Below are 14,073 nucleotides of genomic sequence, written 5' to 3' on the forward strand. Positions count from 1 at the left end.
CTTACTTATAAGGCTCTAGAACCACCTGGTAATTATTTATTCACTATCATACAAATTTGTCACATAACTTATGGGTGAATACTGGAGTAAATGCTTATAGGCTTTCAGGGTACAACTACTAAGACTATTCTAATATTTAAAAAAAAAATAAGAACAGATTAAAAACAAACTGTGAAAAGAAAGCATTCTTATGCAAATTAAAAAAAATTAAAAGCAAGATTTCTGAGTTTTTCTTTAGCCAATATAAATTTCTATCTCTGTCTTTAATACATCAAATTCCTTCTGTATACTGACAGAATATATACCAGAATCTCTGCCTGTTGTAAACCCTGCCTTTGGGAAAAACGGTCCCATTTTCTTGAGTTTATTACCTGTGTTTCATAACTCATGGCATTTTGTGGGCTCCAGCAGCAGTATTTATTTCTACCAAAAATTCACCAACTCTTAAATATGGAACTCAGTTTCTCTAAAAGTAAAAAAAAAAAAAACATTTCTGCAAACAATATTAGTAGCTGTTTCCACAGAATAGTACTGAGCAGAATATTCTATGTTCCTTTATACATATAAAGGTAATGCTTGTGCATGGTAGAAGCAGAATAATTGCACATCAATCTTACCATCAATTCACGGAGATCAGTTACACCATATATTTGATAACATGTAATACATACCTGTCATATGTGTAAAACATATTATGAGCATTAATGTTCATTAAGACAATAGCCCAATAACAAATGACATTTTGTTATTCAAATGATCTTATAATGTCAACACCAATGCTAATAAAAATATATAATAGGCTGAACTCATCAACGGCACAGTTGTAATTCATTTGAAGTTTCCCACATTTCAAAGTCTTTCATAGATAAAATGAAATTCTTCTATTTTGTAAAATTTTAATCTTTACCTGTTAAAGGTTTGGCAAGGCAAAGGTTCCCCTGTTAGCAGAGGGAAAAAAGCAGAGATGGAACAAATAGGTCACCATACATTTCACATATGTTGTGAGCACCTCTTTACTCCTGTAGGACTGAAAATTCTGGGTTTCCACATTTTTCATGCTTTAGCAATCAAAATAAAAGCATAATTTACATCTAGATAGATGTAAAATGCTTCAGTTTTCATTTAAAATTGGTGTTTCCCTTTTCAGCTATTTACAATTTTAAAAAGAGAATTAATTCTGTCTACTAAGGTTTTTAAACATGGACATTGTAAGTTCTTTTCGTATTGAATTTTTAGGGATGAGGCTCCACTCTATTTCTAGACTATTAGATGCAAGAAAGTTTAAGCTTGATGAATCAGTACAATGTTGGTAACATGGTGACCCTTTTTTTAAGGCGTTAAAAAAAAAAAAGATTTTTTAAAGGATATTTTAACAAATAAGGATTTGCTTTGTTTATACATGCCATACTTAAAGACAAAACTTGGATTAATTGTTATATTCAGGAAATAGGTATTTTATTAATTAGCCCTTTATATGTGCATGAGAGAGATAGGGAAAGAGAAAATTTTCAGCTTAAGTAAGACTCTAACTTCCTGAGAATTTTCTAATTAGGTAAAAATACTGATTGAGATATTTAGTTGTCTTACCAGCAATGGTAAGAAAAATATACTTTGCATATTCATGAGAAACTGAAGTACATTATCGGCTAATATCCTAATGAGGCATCTGTTTAAACATGTTTTAGTTGAGAAAACTGTGAAACATGCTTCTAAATTTACAAATATGTTGGTTACTCTTCCTTGCCTAGGAGGTTGAACCAAAGTTTACGTAGATTAGAGGAAAGCCTGAGTCTGGAAAGATTCAAAGTATCCCATAAATGCAGATAAAGAAATACAGTAAAGTAACTTGGGAATTACTTTAATAATTATTTACAGAACATCTGTCGCTTTCCTTCTTTGCTCACATACAAGTGACCTGAGTTACTCCGTCTTCCTGGTCAAACTGTCCATCATCTAGTTCCCGCAGGACGCTGTCACTGTTGCTGAACCCGGAGAAGCTGCTGGGCTGGGCTGGCCTCTTCTTCATCCAGCATTCTCTAGAAGGGGCGAGTAGGCACTCCTCAGGTGGGCTTCTGCTCTCTGCAGGCTGTAACAGGTCTGTGTCCAAGCTGACGCTCCTGCTTGGGACTTTACTCCTGTCTTCACCTTTCACGTGCCGACTGCCTTTCCTCTGAAACACAAGAGATTAGCAACTAGGAGTTAGTAAAAGGCTGGGTGTCGTCCTGCCCCTCTATTCTAGCTCTCTGCCCGCTTATCTTCCAAATCCTGCTCCTCTTCAAGGACCAGCTCAGCGCCACCCTCCGGCCAGGTGAAGGTGTGCTCCCCTCTCTGTTAATAACTGTCTGTGGCTTCCTGGCCCACCATTCTCCTTGTTGTCAGGTTGGTTGTATGGCCCTATCTGGGCCCTCAACAACACCTCTGAGGAGAGAGACCTGTTGAGATCATACTTTGGGGAACAAAACAGATAGAGATATACTTGAAGCTTCCATTTTTCATCTTGGTATTTGCTGGGATCTGAGCAGCAGAAAAAGTGCCTTAGAGGCCACCTCACCCCCATTTCTATAGGAATAGTCTGCACAGATAATTCAGATAGAGATCATATTGGAAGAAGGGGTGCCTTTCCAGGTGGGGTGGACCCCTCTCCTTGTCCTGCTACAGACCGCTTCTGCCTGGCATGGTAGGATTGTTCAGCGACAGGACCAGCTCATTCTGCAGGCTGTCTGAGAAGCTGTAGATATTTTCACTATGAAATATTACTGAGGCCTGACCACGCCCTTGGTGTGGTTCAGAATAAAAGGACATGGTTTTCCTGCCAAGGAAACGAAGTCAAACAAAGATATCTAAGTCAGTAGAAGAAGAGCTCAGGGAGACAACTTTCATGTTCAGACTTCTGATGAAATTTTCTTATGGGGGTTTCTTTAATACTGACAACATGACATATATTGGATCATGTGGATATACTTAGGCACAGAAACTGAATAAAGATACATAATAAAAGAGTGAAAAGTGAAAGTCACTCAGTCGTGTCTGACTTGTTGCGACCACTATATAGTCCATGGAATTCTCTAGGCCAGAATACTGGAGTGGGTAGCCTTTCCCTTCTCCAGGGGATCTTCCCAACCCAGGGATCAAACCCAGGTCTCCCGCATTGCAGGCAGACTCTTTACTAGCTGAGCCACCAGGGAAGCCCATAAGATAAAAAAATTTTAAAGCCCAGTATTTTCCATATATCAAGAGTTTATTTTCTTAAAGCTCATTTACATGTTAGCTGAGAACTGGGATTACATTTTCTCAAATGTGAGAGGTAAAATTACTAAAATAAATCAAAAAACCCTTAGGAAAAAAATATAGAAGTCAGATTCCTAGGCTAGTCTTACAAAAGTTTGTTAGACCACAGATTTGTTGAACTACCATGTATAAAATACAAAAGTATTTTCTACTGGTTTTCATGGCAAATACACAATACAAACAAGCAGCTGTATTGAATAGAATTTTATGCTAGGGAATGTAACCACGGTTGACGGTGACTGAAAGCATTGTTTATATAGGGAGATGAAGGCTGCAGTGTGCTGTCTAGAAAGGAGTGTGTTGGCAGCTCATCATTTTCTTGGCTGGTTACCTGAGTCCTTGGGCAAGTTTAAAGGAACAAATCTGCCATGGGACCTGCCTCAATAAAGGCCCACCCTCATGTCTCAAGTCAGATATAACTTGATGGTGGGGACATTTTCATTTGCATTCATCAAGTGCAAATATTAGATCTCAAATCTTTTTCTTTTTTATTCTCACTCACCAGATGTACCGAGTTTAACACAAGCAGTTGAACCTGACAGATTTACCCTTAAGGTACAGAAGTTGAGAATGGCATATTCTCCCTGGTGTTGGAATGCTGCTGGGTGAGGACAGAGCCTTTTGGCTGCAAGCAGGCCTGATGGGTACTGCTCCTTTCTCAAGCCTGGCTGCTGGCTCCTTTCCCATATGCACAAAGGATACACTCACTCCGGAATGACCTCTCCTGTTGCCTGAATGAGACGGGAAGGAGGGGTGCCTGGGAGCACTTGGCAGTCTGGATCTTTCCTTCTTCATAAGCACTGGGGCCAAAGGTAAATTTTGCAATAAATTCCTTATTGTGTATCAGCCAATAGAGGCCTACTCTCACATGCTCAATGAGAAATTTCTTAATAAAAATTATGTATTAGTCAGGATAATAAGATAGAGTAATTCACTTTTAGATAAGAATTAATAAGTAAACAACCACCAAATACAAATTTCAAATATTAGAAGATAATTAAATACCTAACTCTAAAAAAGATTAGAAAAAACTCTGATCCTCAGAAAGGCTGAGGACAGGAGGAGAAAGGAGTGACAGAGGATGAGATAGTTGGATAGCATCACTGACTCAGTGGACATGAGTTTGAGCAAATTCCAAGAGATGTTGAAGGACAGGGAAGCCTGGTGTGCTGCAGTCCATGGGGTCACAAAGAGTCAGAAACAACTTAGTGATTGAAAAACAATAACAAAAAATGTCACAACAAATGCTTTTCTTTTTTTACTAAATGACTATTAATAAATACATCTTCAGCAATGATATTGGCTCCCTTACTCCACATGAGAAGACTCTTGAGAGTTCCTTGGACAGCAAGAAGATCAATCCGTCAATCCTAAAGGATATCAGTCCTGAATATTCCCTGAAAGGACTGATGCTGAAGCTAAAGCTCCAATACTTTGGCCTCCTGATTCGAAGAACTGACTCATTGAAAAAGACCCTGAAGCAAGCAAAGACTGAAGGCAGGGGGAGAAGGGGATGACAGAGGATGAGATGGTTGGATGGCATCACCGACTCGATGGACCTGAGCCTAAGCAGCTCTGGGAGATGGTGACGGACAGGGAAGCCTGGCGTGCTGCAGTCCACGGGGTGGCAAAGAGTCAGACACAACTGAGCGACTGAACAACAACTCCACATGAAATAATAGCTTTTCCAACAAATCAAATTGCAATGTTCTTATAACTTACAGTGTAGGAGACGGAAACCTGACCAGTCCATGAAGATCATCCACTCGAATTCCTCCTTCTACCAACATGGGACCCAGAAACAAGATGGTATTTGTCCAAGGTCAAAGGGTAGTTGGCTTTGAACTGGAACCTGAGTGTCTTATCTTATTCTTTTTACATTATTCACTATGCAAAAATGTGAGTAGATTTACGGTCAAAGATTTGTATGTTTCTCAAAGATTTCCAATTACAAAAATAATACATGCTTAGTGTAGAAAGCCTGGTAAAAACAAAGAAAAAAAGCAAAGCCTATCCACAATCCCATCTCACAGAGATACCACTGTTAATATTTGGCATGTTTTACTATGTATGTATGGGCTTCCCTGGTGGCTCAGTGGTAAAGAATCTGCCTGCCAATGCAGGAGACACATTTGATCCCTGGGTGGGGAAGATTCCCTGGAGAAGGAAAATGACAACCCACTCCAATATTCTTGCCTGGGTAATCCCATGGACAGAAGAGCCTGGCGGCCTACTGAAGAACTGATGCCTTTGAACTGGTGCTGGAGAAGATTCTTGAGAGTCCCTTGGACAGCAAGGAGATCAAACCAGTCAATCCTAAAGGATATCAACCCCAAATATGCATTGGAAGGCAGATGCTGAAGCTCCGATACTTTGGCCACGTGACACAAAGAGCCGACTCTTTGGGAAAGACTCTGATGTTCGGAAGGAATGAAGGCAGGAAAAGAGGGCAGTAGAGAATGAGATGGTTAGATAGCATCACTGACTCAATAAACATGAATTTGAGCAAACTTTGGGAGATAGTGGAGGATAGAGGAGTATGGCATGCTGCAGCCCATGGGGTTGCAAAGAGTCAGACATGACTTAGCGACTGAGCAACAACACTGTGTATTTGCATATGCACACAAAGAGATGTATAGCTCACTTTTGCACTTAGCACTCACTGTATTTTTAGTATTTCCCTATGTTATAAAGAGATTTTTCATGCTACATTGCTAGGCTTATTCCTATAGGTTCTCAGAATTCATACGGGTTCTCTTTCTTCTGATATTTCACTATAAATTTGGGGAGATTCTATCAAGATTTGCATGCAGATCTAATGCCACCATTGATAAAGTCAGTCAGTTTTGTTTTGGTTTTTTCACTGTGCTGGGTCTTAGTTGTGGTATGAGGGACCTAACTCCCTGACCAGGAATTGAACCCGGGCCCCCTACATTGGAAGCACAATCTTAACCTTTGTACCACCAGGGAAGTCCCCAACTGATCAACTTTTGAGAATCATCCTCATTTACTAAAAATGAGTTACCTGTTTCAAATACATGAGACTCAGTGACAAAGCAGTTGCATTTAGGGTGCCCTATCAGTCTACCTTTCACTTTCCATACATGATGTCTTAAAAACATAAGCAGAATTATACCAGCAATTATAAGATATCGCATGCCTTGTATAGTGTCATGATGGATAGAGTGGAAGAGTACCTAAAAAATATGATTTATATAGCAATAAAAACATGGAGTGGACATTCAGGATTTCTCCCCTTTGTGTGTTTCAGGCTTGAGGGAGGATTAGAAAGCCACTGAAAGGCTAAGTGTAGCTCTAGTACCAGTTAGAAGAGTCAGAGGCTTTGAATCACACAGAGAAACCCCACAGAATATGCTTGCTCACAAAGTATGTTTCTGGGTCAGGTCATCCAAGCTTGGTGCTGTAAAAATCAGTCAAGCCTGGGAGAGGAAAAGGTGTCGTGGACAATGACTTTTCCAGCCAGTTTTCTTATCCACCTTCTCTACTGCAGTGTAGGCCCATGACCCAATCAGATCCAATCAGAGTCCTTCTCTGGGATTGCTATATTGACTCTAGGATAATGAAGCTCTTTCTGGACTTCCCTGGTGGTCCAGTGGTTAAGAATCCATGGGTTCAATCCCTAGTACAGAAGAATTCCACATAGAGCAGGGAAACTAAGCCTGTGTTGCCACAACTACTGAGTCTGTGCTCTAAAGCCTGCAGCATGTAGGATCTTATCTCCTTGACCAGGGGTTCAACTCAGGTCCAGGGAGTGAAAGTGCCAAGTCATAACCACTGGACCAGCAGAGAACTCCCTGAGACTGGCTTCCTTTAGTCAGCATGCTTTTTGAGATTGCTGTAGTTGTTCAGTCACTGAGTCGTGTCCTACTCTTTGTGACCCCATGGACTGCAGCATGCCAGGCTTCACTGTCCTTTACTATGTCCTGGAGTTTCCTCAGACTCATATCCTTTGAGTCTGTGATGCCATCCAACCATCTCATCTTCTGTCGCTCCCTTCTCCTTCTGCCCTCAACCTTTCCCAGCATCAGGGTCTTTTCCAATGAGTCAGTTCTTCACATCAGGCAGCCAAAGTATTGGAGCTTTAGCTTTAGCATCAGTCCTTCCAGTGAATATTCAGGGTTGATTTCCTTTAGGACCAACTGGCTTGATCTCTTTGCTGTCCAGGGGATTCTCAAGAGTCTTCCCCAACACCACAGTTCAAAAGCATCAATTTTTTGGCACTTAGCCTTCTTTATGGTCCAACTCTCACATCCATATAGTATCGCTGGAAAAACCATAGATTTGACTATAGGGAACTTTGTCAGCAAAGCGATGTTTAGGTTGGTCATAGCTTTTCTTCCAAGAAAAGAAAGTGTCTTTTAATTTTGTGACTGCAGTCACCATCCACAGCGATTTTGGAGCCCAAGAAAATCTGCCACTGTTTCCACTTTTTCCCCATTTTTGAGATTAATCCACGTAATTGTGGCTATTAAGAGTGTATGTGGGGACTTCCTTTGCAGTTCAGTTAAGACTCTGGGCTTCCACTGCAGGGGCCGCAGGACTTAATCCTGGATGGAGAACTAAAATCCCACATTCTGCGTGGCCAAAAAAAGAAAAAGGGCGCATATGTTTTTATTTCTAAGTAGTATTTCGTTGTATGGAAATACCACAGCTGTTTATCCATAAATCTGTTGGAGACATTTGGATTGTTTCCAGTTTTGGGAGATGATGAATAGAACATTCAAACTTTTATGTGTAGCTTTTTGTGTAAACAAAAGTTTTTCTTTCTCTAGGGCAAATGTTCATGAGAGGGATTGCTGGGTCATATCTCAGTGCATGTTTAACCCCATAAAAAGCTGCGAAATAATTTTCCAGAGTGGTTGTACTACATGGCATTCCCACCAGCAGTGTTTTATAGTTCTGATTGCTCCTCATTCTTGATAGTCCTAAGTGAGGAGGGAGGAGGGTTCAGGATGGGGAACACATGTATACCTGTGGCGGATTCATTTTGATATATGGCAAAACCAATACAATATTGTAAAGTTAAAAAATAAAATAAAATTAAAAAACAAACAAACAAAAACCTAAAAAAAAAAAGAATTGTCAGTGTTTTTTTAATTTTAGTCATTCTAGTAGATGTATGGTTTCATCATGGTTTTCATTTGCATTTCCCTTGACCGATAATTTAAATGTCTTTTTATGTGTTTACTTCTCTTCTACATATCCTCATTGGTTCAAGACTTTTAACTATTTTTTTAAACTGCATTGTTTATTTCTTATTTTTTAAGTTTTAAGATACCTTCTGGATACAAGTCTTTTGTCATATATGTGATTTGCAAAAATTTTTTTTTCTCCCAGTCTGTGGCTGTCTGTTATTTTCTTAGTGTTATTCACAAAGCAAAAGTTTAAATTTTGATAAAGTCTAATTTATCAATTTTTTAAAATGAATTACGCTTTTAGAGTCATATCTGAGAACTCTGCTTAGCCCCAGTTCATGAAGATTTTTTCCTATTTTTTTTTCTAAAAGTTTTCTGATTTTCCTAAAATAAACTGTCTCTCAATGCTAGTGCTAGTGCCAGGTTGCTTCAGTCGTGTCTGACTCTTTGTGACCCCATGATTGCAAAGGAGTGTAGCCTGCCAGTTTCCTGTATCCAGGCCTATGGATTGTAGTCTCCCAGTTTCTTCTGTCCACAGGATTCTCCAAGCAAGAATACTGGAGTGAGTTGCCGTTCCCCGCTCCATGGGAGCTTCCCAACCCAGAAATTGAACCTTCTTGTCTCCTGCATTGGCATGCAGGTTCTTTACCACTAGTGCTACCTGGGAAGCCTCAATAGCTTAAAGAAATTGAGGCAGAAATTGGGAGTATAAATATTTGAATTTATATTGACCATATTTTAAAATTTCTCAAGCTATCTAGAATATTGTATAAAACATCTGTGAAACAAACACATTCCAAAAGTAAAGGTCTTTATAACTTCAGAAGAAAAAATTCCTATGATATGTTTTCTTCATTATGCAATTCTCAATTCCCTCCTTTATAACAGAGGCATGAAATGGTTTTGCTTAACATAAAAGTACTGTTCCATGTTGAGTGCAATTGAAACAAGAAGTTTTACATATCTTAACATTAGTCTCAGTAAAAGAAAGAGAAAATCTTTTTTCAAGAATTAAACCCTAGATCAATTTCCAACAGCCCATGAAATTTATAATTTTATTGAAAACTCCTTGACAATCATAAGGCAATGTTTGTAATGTTTCAAATTTTCACCAACTGGTTTTTAGAACCAAATACCTTTGAAAAAGTCTTCCCTGGTGGCTCAGATGGTAAAGAATTCACCTGCAGTGAAGGGGACCCAGGTTCAATCCCTGGGTTGGGAAGATCCCCTGAAGAAGGGACCCACTCCAATATTCTTGCTTGGAGAATTCCATGGACAGAGGAGCCTGACAGGCTACAGTCCATGGGATCACAAAGAGTTGCACAGGACTGAGTGACTAACAATTTTCACCTTTGAAACAATTATTTGAAAACCTGTATAAATGAAGCAATCCCCCATCAACCCTTCCCCAACAACAACTGATTTCAAGGTACAAGCAAAGAATGGTGCCATTATGGTCTTAAAAGTATATAAGAATTTTTTTAAGGCATGTTATAAATGTATATATAAGATTCCACTGCATAGCTTGTGGGATCTTACTATCAGGGACCAAGGATCGAAACTGTGCCCCCTGCAATAGCAAAGGCTTAACCACCTGACTGCCAGGGAAGTCCGACAGAATATTTCTTGTGAACTTGTTTGAGCCATTCTCCCCAGGACTGGGAGGCACTGCTCACTTGTGGGCTCTAATTCAGTCTTTCTGAAATCTTTGTTAACTTGATCACTCTGCTCTCCTCCTAAGGGAGTTATCATCCTATCCACCTACAGCCCCTCTACTTGCTTGCCTGTGGAACCAGCTAGAGTCTGTTCAAAATCAATGTGAGACAACAGCATTAATAGACTAACAGCTATTACATATACTGTTAGTCTATTAATAGCTTTGCTAGTTTAGAAAAACTTTAAAGTTTTCTAAAACATTATTTTCTTGATAATATGGAATCACTTTAAATAATTTTCTGGTCCATTTGCAAACTTCCTCTTTTGAAAGTTAGGCCTTAATTAATTGAGATTAATTAGGCCTTAATTATGAAGAAGGCAATGGCACCCCACTCCAGTACTCTTGCCTGGAAAATCCCATGGACGGAGGAGCCTGGTAGGCTGCAGTCCATGGGGTCACTAAGAGTAGGACATGACTGAGCGACTTCACTTTCACTTTTCACTTTCATGCATTGGAGAAGGAAATGGCAACCCACTCCGTGTTCTTGCCTGGAGAGTTCCAGGGACAGGGGAGCCTGGTGGGCTGCCGTCTATGGGGCTGCACAGTCAGACACGACTGAAGTGACTTAGCAGCAGCAGCAGCAGGTCTTAATTAAGATTAGTTCATTCAATGATACTATTCTAAGTGTGCATCTACTAGGAATCTAGTAAGAATAAGGTGACTTGAGACTCAGCAGAGCCCTTCAGCAAAGAACTGAAAAAATATGACCTTGAGGAGACAATACAAAAGTGCCGTCAGAAGTCAAGACTGCACAGATCTGTCATAATATCAGGCACATTCACTTATGAGGCTTATAACTGTAGGAGCGGAAAATCTTTTCCTCTGTCATCTTAGGTTCAGCATCTCAGACCTGCAAATTAAACTAGAAAAAGATTAATAGGAGAAAAGGTTTATTTTGGATGCACACGAGGGCTGCACAGAGAAGTAAAAACCCAAAGAGGCAGTTAGACCTGGGACATGATTTTCATTTTACAAAGGGTGATACACTGTGGTGAAGTGACCAGACAAATAAAAAGGGATTTGGGGTTTTAGGGGCAGTAAACTGTGGGAAGTTAAATATTTAGGAATAGCTTAGTGGTAAAGAATCCAATCCACCTGCTGTGCAGGAGACCCAGGTTTGATCCTTGAGTGGGGAAGATTCCCCGGAGGAGGGAATGCAACCCACTCCAGTATTCTTGCCTGGAGAATCCCCTTGGGCAGAGGAGCCTGGCAGGCTACAGTCCACAGGGTTGCAAAGAGTCTGGATGTGACTGAGCATGTATTTGGGGAAACTAATGCAAGAGAGGGTTTAGTAAGTTGTGGGGACTACAGGCATTGTTCCCAGTGATGCGTCATCTCTGCGTCGTCTCTGGTACAGGAGAGGGAAGCAATTTTACAAAAGGAAATTTTTGTCACATTGGCATAAGGAAAATTTATGCCCTGCTTTTGTCAGAAAGGGAGAGGTTCTGTTTCATTGCCTTTAGCTCAAAATAGTAATCCTTACACCCAAATGGTATACTTTGGGGTCATATTCTGATTTCCTTCAGAACTGTCTCATGTTCCTGTTTGCTGGCACATTTCTCTTGTTATATGTTGGTTCAGAAGGCTGTTTCCTTATCAAGTTCCCACTTCCTCATCTGTTCACCATTTAGAATTACAGTGAGAGATTAAGGATTAAATGGTTCAGTTTAACAGTTCATAAAGCATCACTTTTACTCACTTCTGGTGTCTGAGCAGCTGAATTCCACATAACTGGTCTCTGAAGGAATACAACCTGCTTTGTAGCCAAATTCCCCTCACTGAAAATTAAAACAACAGTGTTAGCATTTCTAAATTAGTAATTCTCTATATTTCACACTTGGCTAGAATGTTCCACATGTATTCTTTGTAAAATAATCTGATCCATTAATAATTATGAAACAGTCTATATAAGTTGCAGCAGATAAAACAAGGGGAAAAAAATCCCTAAAAGCTAAATATGGTCCTTATAAAAGAAATTCTTAATGTTTAAAACTTGTAATCTCACTGTGCTAACATACTTGGTTTTGCATACATATTTGCATTCTGTATTCTATGCTTATCTCTTTTCTTGTTTGTACATTATGGTCATATTCTTAATAGCTGCATGATATCCCAAAGAATTAAGATACCAAAATGTACTAAGCCTTTCCATTATTACTGGAAAATTAGGTTGCTTCCGGCTTTCTGCTAATTATAAATAATGCTGTTATAGAAATATGTATAGTCTTCTTTATTCTTTATGACTTATTTCCTTGAGATAAATTCATAGGCGTGGGATTATTAGGCCAAAAGGGTATGACTTAAGCTTCTTGGTATGCATTGTCAAATTTGTCTTATGAAAGAAAGAGACCAGTTTGGACTGCCACGTGTGAGAAATTTATATACATTTTCCACTGAGGGACCTGAGCCACAGCTAGTCTCATTTTCAGATGCTTCTTTGTAGTCAGCTACTCAATATTCTCCTTATTTAACTACCATCATGGCAAATTACCCCTTGCCAAAGACTACTTGGGGTTTGGATTTCTCTGAAATGCTTTTCACAGAGTCTCCATGGATTTATGGGGAGGAGTGTCTGTAGCTAATGTTGCTCAGTTACGACTTTTATTATGCAAAAAACCCCAACAAAACCTCACTATTAGCTGCATTTTATGCTGAGCTCTTTTTTCTGGAAAACAAATGAAACATTGAAACTCTGGCCCTAGTGGTCAACACCACACAATTTGAAAATCCCAAACTTACTAATACTGTTGAATTTTGAGAAAGAGCAAATCTTCCCACAAAGTGGTAATGAGAGATTGCTTCTTTTTTTATTAAAGACTGCTTTTAGTCTAATCTATTTTAGTTTGACTGTATCTTTGAAAAAAAGACATGATGTGAAATATCTCATAGCTTTGGGGAACAGCTTGAGTCATCTGGAGACGTCAGCATGAGACAGGAAGGGACTGGCGGTGCACAGAACAGGCTGGCTATTTGGGCGGCAGGGAGAATACTGGAAAGGGCAGTGGCTTTAGAAGCAGACAGTCCTGGATTCAAGACTCAGTTTTACTGTAAAACAAAGAATGTTGCTCACCATCTAGTTCTATAAGAATCAAGTCATTAGCCAATGCAACCATGGACTTATAATTCACTCTAAAAGGAATTCAGGTGAAGATCAGAATGAAGCACTTGGTGCTCTGAGAAAACAGGCCCGCACATAGCTAGAAATATTTTAGGATTTTTTTAATGAACCTGGTGACTTATATCTTCCCATACTTAGAAAAGATCTAAGGTCATGAACTGAGATACCTGTTCCTTATGACTGACCTTCTACCAGGGTGTGTGCTTGACTGCACGTAACCCTTTTCCAAAACTATGTACATGCTGACCTGTCTGCCTCACCTCTTGGGAGCATTCCTCAGAGCTCTCTGAGAGATTGTATCCTGCACTAGAATTCTTAGTAAGTCCCCCAGAACTCACAGCTCTCAGGTTGTGCCTTCTGCACCACCCCCTGCACCTGAGTTGACAGTACTGAAATGGCTGATGATACCACCTAATACCTGGTGACTTTGGTGAAGTTTTAAAATTCTCTTTCATTTCCTATCAAGGGCTTTGTGATAGATAAATAAGTCAGTGGGTATGAAGAGCCTCCACTGTGCCTGCCACTGGAAGGAGCACAGAAAATGGGATTTCCTCCCAGTTCCCCCATTCATTTAATGAAATGTGGGGCAGGGTCGAGTGGGAGGAAAATATATTAGAATCAAGAACATCTTCCAGAAAGAACAGTCAAGGGAAAGGGGGCACAAGAATAGAGCAAGAGGTTTCTGGATAATGTTCAAGGTATGTGATGCAGGTAGAGAATCACATGCAGGAACCAGGCCTAGAACTATCCAAAGATGAGAAGTCAGGGGACAATTAATCTTCTTGAATGGAAAG

General features: G+C 39.7%; 1 protein-coding gene across 7 annotated transcripts in view; it reads right to left on the bottom strand.

Annotated features, from left to right (window-relative positions):
- Window positions 1–393: 393 nt before the first annotated feature.
- RFTN2 (raftlin family member 2) overlaps window positions 394–14,073 on the bottom strand; it is a 91,932-nt gene continuing 78,252 nt past the window's right edge. For 3 of the 7 annotated variants that reach the window (NM_001428698.1, NM_001428699.1, NM_001097986.2), the window contains 2 exons: window positions 11,861–11,939; window positions 394–2,170 (listed from right to left, as the gene is read on the bottom strand). In NM_001428698.1, coding sequence (NP_001415627.1) covers window positions 1,901–2,170; window positions 11,861–11,939 — 349 coding nt within the window. In that variant the 3' untranslated portion in view covers window positions 394–1,900. The remainder of the gene's footprint in view (window positions 2,171–11,860; window positions 11,940–14,073) is intronic. The other 4 variants (XM_024999758.2, XM_024999760.2, XM_010802169.4 and 1 more) reach the window with 2 other exon arrangements.

Source organism: Bos taurus, chromosome 2, assembly GCF_002263795.3.
Source record: "Bos taurus isolate L1 Dominette 01449 registration number 42190680 breed Hereford chromosome 2, ARS-UCD2.0, whole genome shotgun sequence".
Classification (NCBI taxonomy): Eukaryota; Metazoa; Chordata; class Mammalia; order Artiodactyla; family Bovidae; genus Bos; species Bos taurus.